General features: G+C 50.0%; 1 protein-coding gene across 1 annotated transcript in view; it reads left to right on the top strand.

Annotated features, from left to right (window-relative positions):
• The window catches only part of KNL1 (kinetochore scaffold 1), a 437,074-nt gene that overhangs the window by 86,428 nt on the left and 335,758 nt on the right, over window positions 1–14,888 (top strand). Inside the window, exon 5 of the mRNA XM_082274949.1 lies at window positions 1,689–1,750. Within this exon, the coding sequence (XP_082131075.1) occupies window positions 1,689–1,750 (62 nt within the window). The remainder of the gene's footprint in view (window positions 1–1,688; window positions 1,751–14,888) is intronic.

The following is a 14,888-nucleotide window of genomic DNA, read 5'->3' as shown; positions in this document are numbered from 1 at the left end:
CTGTCCGTGCTACAACATGCTCCCTTTTGAACGGATCAGGAAGATCTCGTTGCCCATGTTGTCCAAAAAAGTCGCTTTTTTGGTGGCGATCAATTCGGCTCGTAGGGTTTCGGAGCTGGCAGCTTTGTCCTGCAAGTCTCCGTATCTGGTCATTCATCTGGATAAGGTGGTCTTGCGACCTAACCCTTCTTTTCTTCCGAAGAGAGTTTCGGAGTTTCACATCAATGAGGACATTGTCCTGCCTTCGCTCTGCGCGAAGCCCAAACATCCGAAGGAGGTGGAGCTGCATTCCTTGGATGTTGTTCGGGCGATTAGGGTTTACCTGAAATCGACTGCATCTTTCCGCAAGTCGTATTCCTTGTTTGTCCTTCCTGAGGGACCTCGGAAGGGCATGGCTGCGTCGGCCTCTACCATCGCCAAATGGATCAGACAGACTGTTGAACAGGCCTATGCTTTGAAGGGGAAAGTTCCCCCTGTGCCTGTGAAGGCGCACTCTACGAGATCTCGGAGTACGTCTTGGGCCTGTCGGCATGGGGCTTCTGTGGCCCAGGTGTGTAAGGCGGCGACTTGGTCGACCGTGCACACTTTACAAAATTCTACAGAGTGGATGTTCAGGCATCGGCAGATGCTTCCTTTGGCCGCAAGGTTCTTAGTGCAGCAGTTCCTTAGAGCTCCTTGTATGGGCTCCTTGGCTGTTTGGGATACCTGTTGTTATCCCTAGGTTATTTGTTTTTCCTGGGTTGTTGCTTCTGTTGAGCAAGTTTTTTCTACTGTTGCCCAGCTGGTTTTCTTCCTTTGGTAAGGTTCTTTTCTCTGATGTGGAGACTGCGTTGCCTTTAGGCGCGGCTGCGTTTCCCACCCCTCATGTTTGCACTGCTTTGGGACGTCCCCATTGTGACGAATATGAAGATGGCGGCGACTGTCGGAGGACGTAAGAGAAAACGGAATTTTTGTAAAATCTTACCTGTAAAATTCCTTTCTCTGAGTCCTCCGACAGTCGCCGCCCCCGCCCCTCTTCTGGGGTTTTGGTTGTATACTCTACTGCTATTCCACTGAAACTGAAGTATGGATACAGGAAGTAGGAGGGTATTGACTGAGGGGACCACCCCCTGGGGGTGGGATATGTTAAAAGCCTTTATATTGACATATTCTGTTGCCTAGCTACTCCTTCGGAGCAAAGTCTAATACCCCATTGTGACGAATATGAAGATGGCGGCGACTGTCGGAGGACTCAGAGAAAGGAATTTTACAGGTAAGATTTTACAAAAATTCCTTTTTTTTTCTTTTTTTTTTTTTTGCATACCCACCTAGAGAATGTCTAGTGCAGGGATCTCCAAACTATGGCCCTCTACTTGTTCAGGAACTACAATTCCCATGATACCCAGTCATGTCTGTGAATGTTAGTTTTGCAATGCCTCATGGGACCTGTGTAGTTCTGCAACAGTTGTCGTTTTAAAGATCCCTGGTATAGGGGGTTCGGTAGAGTTTAGTGTATGGGAAATAGTTTTGTAGCTAAAAACAAGCTTCTCTCAAGCAGCATGTCAGTGTAGTTTTGCCATGTCTATTTCTCTCCGCTTTCTGCAGCATGGAGAATTTATATCTATGGCGTTAGTGGGCAGGGTGCGGGAGTTTTAATTTTTTTTATTTTTTTAAAGTATTTTTTTTTTAATTTTTTATTTTTTTAACAGGAGTCCACCATTGAAAAACGGAGGAAAAGCTCTCGGCGAGTGAGTTTTGCAGAGACAATAAGGTAATGCCATAAACGTGCACAAATGCGCAATCGTTGAGTATAAATGTTTTTTTTTTCCCTGACATATTAATATTAAATTTCTTAAATTTGATATAGTTTGTGCAATATAACGTATCAACTTCTTAACGTTGACCTAACCTTTCTCATTCAACATTGCCATTTTTTTTATTTCCTATGCTGCTAGCATTAGTAAATAGGAAGGTATATTTATTTTTGTTAAACCACCTTCCTTTTTTATTTATTTTATTTATTTTTTTACATTGCTTTTCAGTTACTTCTGGCTTCCAGGCCTAGACAAAATTATCTAAATCCCAGGAGGGATTTTCAAAGTTAAGCACACCCTCCTGCCTGTATGTCTGTGAGATAAGGGCAGATGGATTCAAGGAAGTAAATGCTACGTAATTAATCTGCCCTGCCTCCATTGACATCAAAGGTGCGTATCTGCACATCCCTATATATGGGGGACACCAGAGTTTTCTCTGTTGTACGGTGGCGGAGGAGCACTTTCAGTGCTCTGTTGGTTACCCTTTGGTCTCGCCTCTGCTCCCAGAGCCTTTTCCAAGGTTTTGGCCCCGGTGTTGGTGTTGCGAAAGAGTGAATGCGATCCCAGGATATTTGGATGGTCTCCTGTTGAGAGCAAATTCTCACCCAGCTTTGTTGGGCAAACTCTCAATCACGGTTCAGACCCTTCAAGAGTTCGGGTGGATCATCAACTTCAAATCTGCACTGACCCCCTCGGTGGGACTGGATTCCCTGGGACTAACTCTGGACTCCTCCGTGGCTAGGGTCTTTCTTCCTGGGGAAAAACTTCATAAGTTGCAGGGGGAGATCCGATTGCTGCAGGAAAGCGAACTCTCCTTTACGGACATGCCTGAGAGCCCTGGTGTTGACCTTGGAGGAGGTCCCATTCGCTCAGTTTCATTCCAGGCCTCTGCAAAAGGAGATCCTTGTCAAGTGGAACAAGGATCTACAGTCCTTAGACAGGATGATAGGTTTTGAGCCAAGGTAAATGCTCTGTTTGTGGCTTCAGTTGCCTGCCCTGAGTCATGGCAAGTCCTTTCTACTGCTGCTGTGGATGATGACGGTGGTGACCACGGATGCCAGCCTGTCGGGCTGGGGCAGGGTGCTGGACAACCCCTGTGCCCAGAGGAGTCATTTTTACCGATCAATGTTCTGGTACTCAGAGCAATCAAGCTTTGTCTGATCTATGGACAAAGTTCAAGGGTACAGAAGCTCTTTCTTCCAGTGGAGAAAATAGTCTCTCTTCAGTAGGAGCTCTCAAGAGCGCATCCTCTTGTTCCAGGAGATAAATCCTAAGAGTCCTGGGACTCATGTCAGCCAGCATCCCAGTGCTTGTTTGGGCTCAGCTGCACTCAAGAGACCTTCAGTTCTTCCACCTGTCCTCCTGGGACAGGAAGATGGAGTCACTAGACAAGAATGTCAACCTCACACCAAGTGTATTCATCACTGGAGTGGTGTTTGGTCCCAAGCAATTTGGGGAAGGCAGACCGTGGGGGTCAGTGGAACCCTGAAAAAATCACCCCAGACGCGAGCACGTGGGGATGGGGTGCTCACCTGGAAGGGGCCCAAGCTCAGGGGGTCTGAGACAAACAAATAGCCCAGTCCTCATCCAACTTCAGGGAGCTGAAAGCAGTGGGAGAAGCTCTGAAAGCATTCGAGAGCTCCATCTTAGGTAGGGAAGTTCAGATCCTGTCCGACAATACCACAACTGTGGTCTATATAAATCGTCAAGGGGGTACCAGGTCAAATTCCCTCTTGGCACTCACAAAGGAAATTCTAGGGTGGGCCGAAGGGAAGGTAATCTCTCTGATGGCCATTCATATAAAGGGGAAGAACTGGCAAGCAGACTTCCTCAGTCATCACCCCATAAGAGGAGAGTGGGAGCTAAATCCCAAAATCTTCCAATTGTTGCTCCAAAGGTTCGGGTACCCAGAGATAGATTTGTTTGCCACCCTGCAAAACGGGAAGGTAAAATGATTCTTTTCCCTTACGCAGGAGAAAGGGATGCTGGGCTTGGACGCCCTAGCTCAAGCATGGCAGTTTAGGCTGGCTTTTGCCTTCCCTCCCCTGGCTCTAATTCCCAGGATTTTACAGAAACGAAGTCGGTCTCCAGGCCTGCCACTAATCCTAATTGCCCCTTCGTGGCCAAAGAGAGCATGGTTTGCAACTCTGAAAGCCATGTCAGTAGCTCCCCCATGGGAACTCCCAAATCTCCCAGACCTGCTGTCTTCTTCCATCTGACAGCTTGGTTAGTGAGCGCCAGATCCTAAAAATTAAGGGTTGCTCAGATAGAGTGGTAGATACTCTTACTTAGCAGAAAACCAGTCACTAGAAATGTGTATCTTTTAAAATTTGGAAATTTTTTTGTACCTGGCGTAGGCAAAGGAACTTTGCCTCCACCTCTATTCCTATGGTTTTGGAATTTTTACAAGATGGAGTAGATAAGGGTGTGGCAACGAACACCCTTAGGGTACAAATAGCGGCTCGTTCAGTATTTTTGGATACAAGTCTAGCAAAAGAGCCATTGGTCAAAAGATTGTTGGCTAGACAAAGGGCTACCCCTGTTGTTAGAAACAGGTTCCCTCCTTGGGACCTGCCGAGGGTTCTAGAGGTGTTATCTAGTAACCCGTTCGAACCTATAAAGGAGGTTCCCCTTAAGTTTTTGTCACTCAAATTGGCCTTCTTGCTAGCCATCACGACAGCCAGAAGGGTAGGAGATTTACAGGGTCTATCTATTAAAGAACCTTTTATGTTAATTTTTCCAGACAGGATTGTCCTTAGACCAGATCCCTTGTATCTGCCTAAGGTAGCATCTTCATTTCACAGAGCACAGGAAATAAATTTACCATCCTTTTGTGATAACCCCAAAAATGAAAAGGAAAGGAAATTTCACGGTCTTGATGTGAGAAGATGTCTTCTCACCTATTTAGAGAGGACCAAAGATTTTAGAAGGTCAAATCATCTTCTGGTCCTCTATTCTGGGCCCAGAAAGAGACTGCAGGCCTCGAAACCTTCAGTCTCTAGGTGGATTAGACAAGCAATTACCATGTCTTATGAGGTCTCAGGTGTCCCAGCACCAGCAAAATTGAAAGCAAACTCAAAAAGAGCCCTGGCAACATCCTGGGCTGAGAAGGCTGGAGCATCCTGGGAACAGATCCGCAGTGCAGCCACCTGGTCCAGTCATGACACATTCCTGAAACATTACCGTGTAGAAGTTCTCTCTCAACAAGACCTAGCCTTTGGCCGAAAGGTCTTACAGGCAGTGGTTCCACCCTAAGGTAGGCCTATGGGTAATCTATTATCCTCTCATGCGTTGGCCGTTAGTAGATCGGTAACGGTGTTTCTACGAACCTTCCAGGACGGCGGCCTACTTCCCGCCCTGTTAAAAGGGTGTGGTAAGAAATGTATAACATAGGTGGTAAGTACCTATAGAATTGTAAGAACACTTCCCTTGAGAATTGGTTGTGGAAGATACTCTTTTACAACTGAGGGACAAGGGGAAGGGTGGGGCCTTTTAACAAATTGTATTCGGATTGTGTTTCCGGTAGGAAGGAGCCTATTATCTCTCATGCGTTGGCCGTCCTGGAAGGTTCGTAGAAACACTGTTACCGGTCTACTAATGGTAGGTTTTTGTTAGTGCCTTCAACCCTGCACAAGGCCTGGTGCCTTTTAGAGCTGCTACAGCTGTACCCTTCTGCTATACTTGATATTTGAGATCTTACCCCTTGAGGGTCCGGGGGGCCCCACTTGGGAGTATATTGGAACTTTTTGCCTTTTTGAAAGCTATATTATTAAATAGCATGCGGTTTCCACTGTAGATACAACAGTGACAGGTATACCACTGGACTGGTTGTGGACATACTTGCCTTTTGGCGGGATGCTCAAGTCCCGCTTTAATCTTGGTTCAAACTTACCTGTTTTCTCTGTTAGGTTTATGCAGTGAACTTCTTTAAACAGGATTGGTCCATCTCCAGAATAGGTCCCTATTACATGGATCAAATGTCTGAAGCCTTGTGCTTCAGGTGTGATGGCTTGTTGGAAACCTCTAAACTTGTGTTCTGGATTAGGCTGAGGACTTTGCAGATGCATAGAGCATTCTGGTTGCATGTTTGGTACATTGATGCTGCATTCAAGGTGTCTCTTTTGGCTTTGTCCTTAACACTGTGACTAGCCACATTTTAATTTTCAATCATTTTTATTGATGTTTAGAAAAAGTACAACAGAGTGTAACGAGCCAAAGTGGCCCAACCATAGACATTGAAAACAACATGGAGCACATGGTGCAGAAAGCATTAAATGTGTACAAGTAAATATTGTGGATAGCAGGAGTCGAGAGAGAAAAAAAAAAACAAATAATAATAACAATGGCAGTCAAACCAGTGTGAAGCAGGTACTGATCGCTCTCTTCAGTGCTTAAAGGAGCGGGCCGTCCAGGCCCCCCCCCCCCCGGGCGCCCCTTACGGGAACACACTGCGCCCCCAGGGGGAAGCGGAACCCGACCCCCACCCGCAGTCTCATGGACCTGACTACAAAATACGACATCCCGCCATCAATACACAACAAAAGAAAAGAGAAAGCAGGGAAAGGGAAAAGGAAAGAAAGGAAGGGAAGTCAAGGAGAGCGGCAGCGGCTGGTTAAGAAGGAAAAAAGTCGACATCCAGGTTCAGCACCCTCCCAGGGAACGAGTCCCCGGAGCGTGCGGTCCGGCAATAGTAAAGAGCCGGAAAAAATCCCCCTAAGAGGGGCCTGCCAAATAGCGAATCCACGGTTCCCAGGTCTTGTCAAATATTTTCATCTTATCATTCAATATGGCTACCATCCGTTCATTTATCATAATCCAAGACAGCTTGGCTTTGAGCAGCTCGAGCGGCACTACTGAGGTGCGCCAGGATCGTGCGATTGTAATCTTGGCCGCTATAAACACGAAAGCTATAAGGCGTTTGTTATGCTTAGAAATCCCCGCTATCGGTTTGCCCAGGAGAGCTTGCAGGGGATCCTTGGTCAAGTTAACTTGCGTCAATGAGTAAATGAAATTGTAAACACGAATCCAGAATCGGCGCACCTTAGAACAGGTCCACCAAATGTGGAGCACCGTGCCTGCCAGACCACATCCCCGAAAACAGTTGGGAGACGCAGTGTGGACCGCTGCAGCCAGCCTGACCGGGACCATGTACCATCTCAAAAGTACCTTGTAATTAGCTTCGATTAGAGAGGTGTTAAGGATGGATTTAGAACTACATTGAGCTAGAGCATTCCAATCAGCCCGGTCCAGGTCCTCACCCAGGTCCTCCTCCCAACGCTGCATATAAGACAGTTTAGTGTCATCGCTCTGCAATATATTATAAATCGTGGATATGTAACTCTTTTGTTTATCTAGCGTTCGGCAGAGGTTCTCCATCTGAGAGGAGGTGGTGATATCACTGGTACGTTTAAGGGAAGCAGCAAAATGGGATATCTGGGCATAGCGATAGCTCTCACCCTCAGGGAGGGAATGGGTTTCTAGTAATTGGGCCCTGGTGAGGAGGCCCCGATGGTCGCATAGATCCGCCAGCCTGAGGAACCCCTTGTTTGTCCACCATTCAAACGCTGAAGGGGTCAGGCCCGGTGGGAACAAGGGGTTGCCCAGCAGGGGCGCCAATGGGGCATGGGGGGACCGGAAGGCATGCCTGCCCGACAACCTATCCCAAAGACCCAGGGAGAGAGACAGGGCGGGACAAAGTATGCCCGGTCTGTCTCTGGCCCGCAGCCACATCGCATGATGAATGGGGACCCGCAGATGGGCCGCCTCCATTTGCATCCAGATGGGGAGAGGGTTCCGGGAATGGAAGCGAATCAGATGAGCCAATTGGGCTGCGTAATAGTACTTGCCCAAGTCCGGGACCCCCAGACCCCCTCTCAGCTTTGGGGTGAAGAGAGTACGCCTATTGACTCTGGGCCTCTTGTCCCCCCAAATAAACCGGAGAACTATCCCCTGAAAGTCCCTAAGATCAGGCATATTAAGCATCACAGGTAAGGTACGAAATAAATACAACAGTCGAGGCAGAATATTCATTTTGACCGAATTCAACCTTCCGAACCATGACGGGGGATTGGCTGTCCAAGCAGCCAAGTCCTCCCTCATTTTTTTGTACAATGGCGGATAATTGTGTGTGTAGAGGGTGGCTATAGACGTAGTGAGGTGTATCCCTAAGTAAGGCAACGATCGTTCTTGCCAAGCAAACGCAAAATTGGCTTTAAGAGTAGCTAAAGTGGCCCCATCTAATGTTAGGTTTAGAGCCTGCGACTTGGAGGGGTTAACCTTAAGACCCGAGATGGACGCAAACTTCTCCAGGTCTCGGAGCAGGTTGGGGATCGAGACAAGGGGGGACGAGATATACAGTAGGATATCGTCTGCAAATAGAGCACACTTATGTTCAATGCCCCCACATTGTATACCCCGGACATCCGGGTTGAGGCGCAACTTAATGGCCAACGGTTCCAAGGCTAAAATAAATAACAACGGGGATAGGGGACACCCCTGACGGGTACCCCTACGGACGTCCAAAAAGGGGGACCCATAACCCTTGATCGATAGCCTCGCAATGGGGTCGTCGTATAGCGTGCGAATGAGGGTAAGAAAATTACTCCCGAAACCAAAGCGCTCCAATGTCTGCAGGAGGTAGTCCCAGGACAGGGAGTCGAACGCCTTATGAAGGTCTAGGGACAGTAGCATACCCCTCCGGCTACCCAAACCATCCCAGTTGGATTGAAGGGCCGATATGACATCTATCGCGCGTCTCGTTTGGTCCGGTGCCTGCCTACCGGGTACAAAACCAGCTTGGTCCGGATGTATGTAATCCGCCAAAAAGGTGTTGAGTCTGTTTGCCAGCACTTTCGCCATGATTTTAAGATCGACGTTTATAAGCGAGATCGGTCTATAATTAAGGCAGTTCCCATGGTCCTTGCCAGGTTTCGGAAGGACATGGATGAAAGCATTGTTCTCGTATTTCGGGATCGGGGTCCCTGCCCGAACGGAGTTGAAAAAAGAACAGAGATGTGATGCCAATACTTCATGAAATTTCTTATAGTAGTGGCCAGAGAACCCGTCAGGGCCGGGCGCTTTGTTAGGATTAATAGTTTTGATAGCTGCCAGTACCTCAGAGTCCGAGAATTCTCGGTCCATGATAGACGCATGCTGGGAGGAGAGTCGAGGAAGGGGAATATCGCGAAAAAATTCCTCGAAAGAGGCCTGTCTAAGCGGTTGCGGCTGGGAGTAAAGCTGCGAATAAAAGTGGTAAAATTCGTTCACTATCAGCTGCGGGTCCTGGGTCCGGAGGCCAGTCCGGAGCCGCAGCTTCGGAAGGGCCGGAGAATGGAGCCTCGGGGCCAACCTGCGGGCCAGAAGGGTGTGGGGTTTATCACCCAAGGTGTAATATCTATTTCTCGACCAACGGATGGATTTCTCAGCTTTGGTGGTCAGGCTGAAGTTGAGGGCTACACGTGCCGCATCAATCTTATGCCTGATGTCCACCCCAGGGGCCCTCCTCTGTTCCCGCAAGAGGTCTCTCAGCTCAGCATCCTGTCGCTGTATCTCCCCGTCGCGTTCCCTCTTTTTCCGAGAAGCAATTTGGATTAGCTTACCTCTTATCGTCGCCTTGTGCGCCGCCCATATTATAGCCGGGGAAGTATCAGTTGCTGGGTTATCAAGAAAGTATTGTTTCAAGCTGTCCAACACTTCCTGGAAGATGATCGGGTCATTCAACAAGGAGGCGTTAAGCCTCCAGGAGGAGGGCTTAGGCTTAGTCCATAGGTCCGAGATGGTCATAACCACAGGGGAGTGGTCAGACCATGGGGTAGAAATAATCTGTGCTTTCAGCACAAAGGGGAGGAGGGCCGACAGGGCAAACAGATGGTCTATACGAGCGTAGCTCTTGTGGGCGTGGGAATAGTGGGTGAAATCACGCGTCGTGGGGTGGTCATTCCTCCACACATCCACCAAGTCGGTGGAGTGCAGAAGACGAGCCAACTTAACCCCCAGTCGCGGGGCGTGCTTCAATGAGGCGTGCAGGGAATCAGATTTGTCCATAACCTGGTCCAAGGGGACATTACTGTCACCCCCAAATATCACATGGCCTGTCGCGCGTGGCATCACCACCTTCAGCATTTCCAGGAAGAAGGGGGAGCTGTCCCATATTAGGGGCATAATAGGAAACAAAAGTTACATCATGTTCATTTATTCTGCCTTGGACCATAACATATCTCCCCTCCTTGTCTCGGATTACCTCCCTAGGTGTAAACGGGACCTTCTTGGCTATGCAGATCGCCACCCCTTTTTTCTTGTCTACGCTGTTGGACATGTAACAAGTGGGGAATTTAGCGCTAAGGCGTTTAGGAGCCGAAGTGCGAGAGAAGTGCGTCTCCTGTAGGAGAAGGACGTCAATGCCCTGCTTGTGGTAAAAGTGAAATGCTTTCGCCCTTTTTACAGGGGCATTGAGGCCCTGCACGTTGTGTGTGAGAATTTTAAAATCACAGGTAGTAGGACGTGTCATGTTGGTTCGGAAGGTTGTACTCGCCTGTATGTTGTGGAGGTCGGTAGATGTCGTTCACCCCGTACTGTAGGATTCCAAAGACCCAGAGCCGAGCCAAAGGGATCCGGATGTCGAGCAGCCGCCGCCAGGGAAGGGAAGAGGAGAGAGGGGTTAGAGAAAAGTAAGACAACAAAGAGCACAAAGGGGGAAACAGGGGATCCCCCGCCCCCCCCCCCCCAACCCCCGTAGAGGGGGAGGGGGGGGGGGCGGTGGACACGCCAGAAAATCAAGCACAGAAAACATAGTAGGCTGGTTGTGGGGTCCAGCACCCCGTAATTTTGTGCGAGGTTGCTCACAGCCCATCGCCGAGAGCAAGGCCGCAGGAAGTGGCATGCGGAAACAACCCGCGTCGCTTCACTATTAGCCTGTAGAGCAGTTTGCATTACCAGGAAAGGGGCACCAGCCCCCAAGCCGGGCCCCCCCAGGTAGGGGACCCCGGCCAGGAGGGAAGCACCCCCCCCCGCATACCAAAGGCACAGGTGAACTATCGCAAAGGCACAGTATTAAATAGCATTAGCAACAGCAACAAATCGTAAATAACAGTAAACAACAGTAACCTTTCTGAGAGCCGGAGCTCCCCATAAGGGCCCAGTATAGAATAAAAAGGAAGAACAGCCCGGGCGGGCAAGCCCAACAGGATCCCCCTCTCAAGAGAACCGTCCAGGATTCCAGCGATAAGGGAATCAGTCGAACAATCAGGCCCCTCAGCCATGGCAACCCGGGCCTGCAACCCAGGGGCGTCCCCGAGACAAATATACCAGAAGACGCCCCCAGATCACAGAGCACCAGGACCCCGGGTCCAGCTCCCCACCAAAAAAAAAAAAAAAAGGGGGGGGAGAATGGGGGGCAATAACGGGGCGAGAGAGGGGGACTAAAAATGTATCATAAAGGGAAGGTAGAAGCCCAGTTGGACTAGTAGACAGTCAGACTATCACGGTGGGGTGCGTGGTTTGGCGTTCCCTCTCTTCGCAGGTTGCGACCACAAAGGTGACAAGGGCCTGGGGTCCTCCTCCGGAGAGCCCCGCGGGGATCTGGCTGGGGGAGCTTCCCTGGAGATGATGCCCAAGTCCAGGAGGATATCCTCTCCCTCATGGAAACTGGAAAAGGAGTGGGATTTACCCTTAAAGGAGAAGGACAGCTTGAATGGGTATGACCACCGATATTTGATTTGGCGGTTGATCAGATGGGTCAGCAACGGCTTCAGGGACCGTCGCTTATGTATGGTCGTCTGGGAAATGTCCGCAAACAGCTGCACCGGGTGGTCGAGCAGAGTGATATCATTGCGAAAGCGGGCAGCCGCCATGATTTTTTCCTTTATTCTGTAAAAGTGCGGTTTTACAATAACGTCTCTGGGCAAGCCATCCGAGCGCGGGGCCGTCAGGGCCCGGTGAAAGCGGTCCAGTTCCAGGTGATGCTGTGAGATGTCAGGGACAAGGTCAGTCATAAGCCTGTGTATGGCCGGCTCCAGGTCGGTTATCGATTCAGGGAGCCCCCTGAGTCTAAAATTATACCTGCGAGACCTATTCTCAAGGTCCTCAATTTTGTCCTTAGCTTGATCCAGCTGATCCTGGAGTGAAACGATTAGCCTGTGGTTTTGGTTGACCTTCTTAACGGTGCCATCAACTTTGGATTCTATGGAATCAAGTCTGCCTCCTATTTCTTGAAAGTCCCCTTTTAAGTCTGACTTGATGGTGGCAGTAATGGTGGCGCAGGCCTTAGAAAGTTCCTGCTGTAATAGGGCCGAAAATCTGGCAATAAGAACCGAATCGCCCGAGTAGGTGGCCTGGAGAGGAGGGGGGGGGGCCGCGGGGCTGCCCTGGCTCATGGCCATCTCCGCTAGATCAGCCATTTGTCTGTCTAAGGAAGACGCTGGGGATGAGGCCCCCTCCATGTCCCCATGCAGTGAGGCCCGGTAAGGGGAGAAGCTGCAGGACGTGGCCCCCTGGGATTGTGAAGAAAATGGATCCCCTACCTCCTCCATCCGAGGTGTCGCCGGTGAGGGGTGTCCAGCGCTGTGCGAGGGTGATGTAGTCGTCCTCTGCAAGGGTGACGCCGGAGGCTGAGCGGCCGGAGCAGGGCCGCCCCGCGGGTCGCGGCCATCTTGGGATGCTGTGTAGAGCCTGTGGGGGACTGGCGTGGCTTGTAAGGTGGATGGGCCGCTGTAGCGGATTTTTTCTTGCCTGTGCCCGTTGCCCCCCGGCGCATCCTTGCTCTGCCTGTGTCCTGCGCCCAGTTGGGAGATCGAGTCTCCGGTCTAGCTGCCAATTTTCGCTGTAAAGCCGGCGGGTTGTGCGGAGCGCGGTCAATCCATGTCCTGACCCGGCGCCGCGCGCATGCGCACTTGACTAGCCACATTTTAAGTGGTCAGTGTATTTTAGTCTCAACTCTGAAAGTCTAAGGAGGGTTAAAAGGATCCCACCCCTTTCCTTTCTATTGAATTTGGCAACTGTTACCCGCAGGCTTTCAAACATGGAATTCTGCTCAGCCCAAAAGGTCCAAAATTGGAGGTTCACCAACTCTGAACAGCCCTGCTGATAAAGGGGCGTACCTACCTCTGGAAGTGGGGAGGGCTCTGTGTGTACCCAGAGGGGATCTTGGGGTCTTTTCCTCTCCTATAGAGGACGCTCCTTTTTTTAGTTCCCAGGCAACTCTTATTTTCTGGCACCTCCTCAGTTGCCAATCACCATCTTATGTGCTATTGCACAAAGTAATGCAACTTCCCCATTCTTCCTGGTTTCCTAGCATCTGTGGACACTTGTCCCTGGCCACATGGAAACTCACTCCCTCCTTCAGGAGAATCCACTGCCCCTGGGGTCTTTTAAAGAAGTTGTAAATTCAGAAGGCTTCTTATTTTAATGCATTCTATCCATTGATATAAAAACTGGTGTGCAGCAGCCCCCCAACACTTAACTGAAGTCCCTCTGTCCAGCGATGCCCACAAGTGTCTCAGCTGTCCGAGATTCTCCTTCCTGTTTGGGTGAAACACAGCATTGGCATCATTGGCTGCCACTGCTGTAAATCAGTCAGCTAGCCAATCAGCAGTGAGTGGGGGAGGGGGGGGATGGTTGGGTCTGGTTCCGTGTCTGAATGGACACAGGGTGAAGTGACTCTGCTTGGGTGCCCCCATAGCAAACTGCTTGCTGTTGGGACACTGAACAGTAGGGAGGGGCCAGGATCAAAGAGGGACCCGAGAAGAGGAGGATCCTGGCTGCTCTGTGCAAATCAACTGCAACAGAGCAGGTAAGTATAACGTGTGTTATTTTTATAGAGCAAGATACTTAACAATCGCTTTAAGCCCTTTATGGTACATGGTACCTCTCCGCATCCCTCCTCTCCAGAGGCACTTCTGATCTACAAGCCAGCTGGAACCAGATCTTGCTCTTTACTAACTGAATAAGGACATAGCCCCTCCAGCGTCCTCCGAATTCACCTACTTCTGGGAGCACTGGGACTTGTGCTTACCCCATTACCAATTTCCTGGCATCCACACGGGGGACACACTTGCACAATCTCTAATAAAGAGTCAACCTTTCGAACCCTTGTAGTGGGTACTCTTCTGGAGGGTCTAATGCTTGCAAGATTCAACCAGCAACGGATGAAGCTGTATAGCCTAAGGAAGGATACCGCTTGTGTGCCATTGATTCCCTTGCCTTCAGTCAGGGGAAGACCGTCCTTTTTCCCCTCCGTCTGGGATGTGTAGAGCTTTGGAGGAGCCCCCTTCTAGGAAAAGAGTAGGTCCAGAAGACCTAATGAAACCAGCAGCTCCAGTCCCAGCCGGCGACTTGTAAGTGGAAACGCGTCAGGGGAGCAAGCAGTGCCGTCATACATCGTGGACCGTTCTGCAGGCGGCTGCGACTTTTCTTAAAGAGCTACTGTTCTGCGTGTGTATTTCCAAGCTGATGTAAGTGTTTGTCTTTTTTATTAAACCTAATTTCTCTTGCGTCCTCCGACAGTCACCGCCCCTTCCCAAGTCTTCACCAATGGGTATTGACCTTTGCTCCGCAGGAGTAGCTAGGCACAAGATTTGTTAATCACAAAAGCTTTTAGCATAGACACACCCCTAGGGGCTGTCCCCTTAGTCAATACCTCCCTGCACCAGTATTCCCAACTCAGTTTGATCTTGCCTAGCTTAGGAGTAGCAAGCTTTCCTGTGCTGGGGCTTCAGTCTCAGCCTTCTACCCTTTTTTGATTTTATTTCAAGCATTTTTTCTTTCTTTACTAGCTGTTGTTATGTCAGCTTTAGTTTAGGGATCTTCGGATGAAGATGATCATGCGGAGCTGGGTCTCGGACTGGCCGCCCTGGATCCCAGGGCTGAGAGCCAGATGGATCCCCAGCCTGCCATCGAGCGTTCAGCTATGGTTCGCCCTGGCGACATGAACGACCCATCCCTGTTCGCTGCAGGGATGCTGCCTGTGAGGTGGCTACCTCACTGGACGCCATTCTGCGGTCTCGTGCTGCAGTCCACTGCGTCCTGGCTGCGGCACTCCCTGTCATCCTGATAGCAGTTTGTCGCTTGAGACGGCTCCCCACGCCATCCGGTATGGTAAGC

This window comes from Pelophylax lessonae (genome assembly GCF_965119305.1).
Source record: "Pelophylax lessonae genome assembly, chromosome: 13".
Classification (NCBI taxonomy): Eukaryota; Metazoa; Chordata; class Amphibia; order Anura; family Ranidae; genus Pelophylax; species Pelophylax lessonae.
This window is presented reverse-complemented; position numbering and strand designations above follow the sequence as displayed.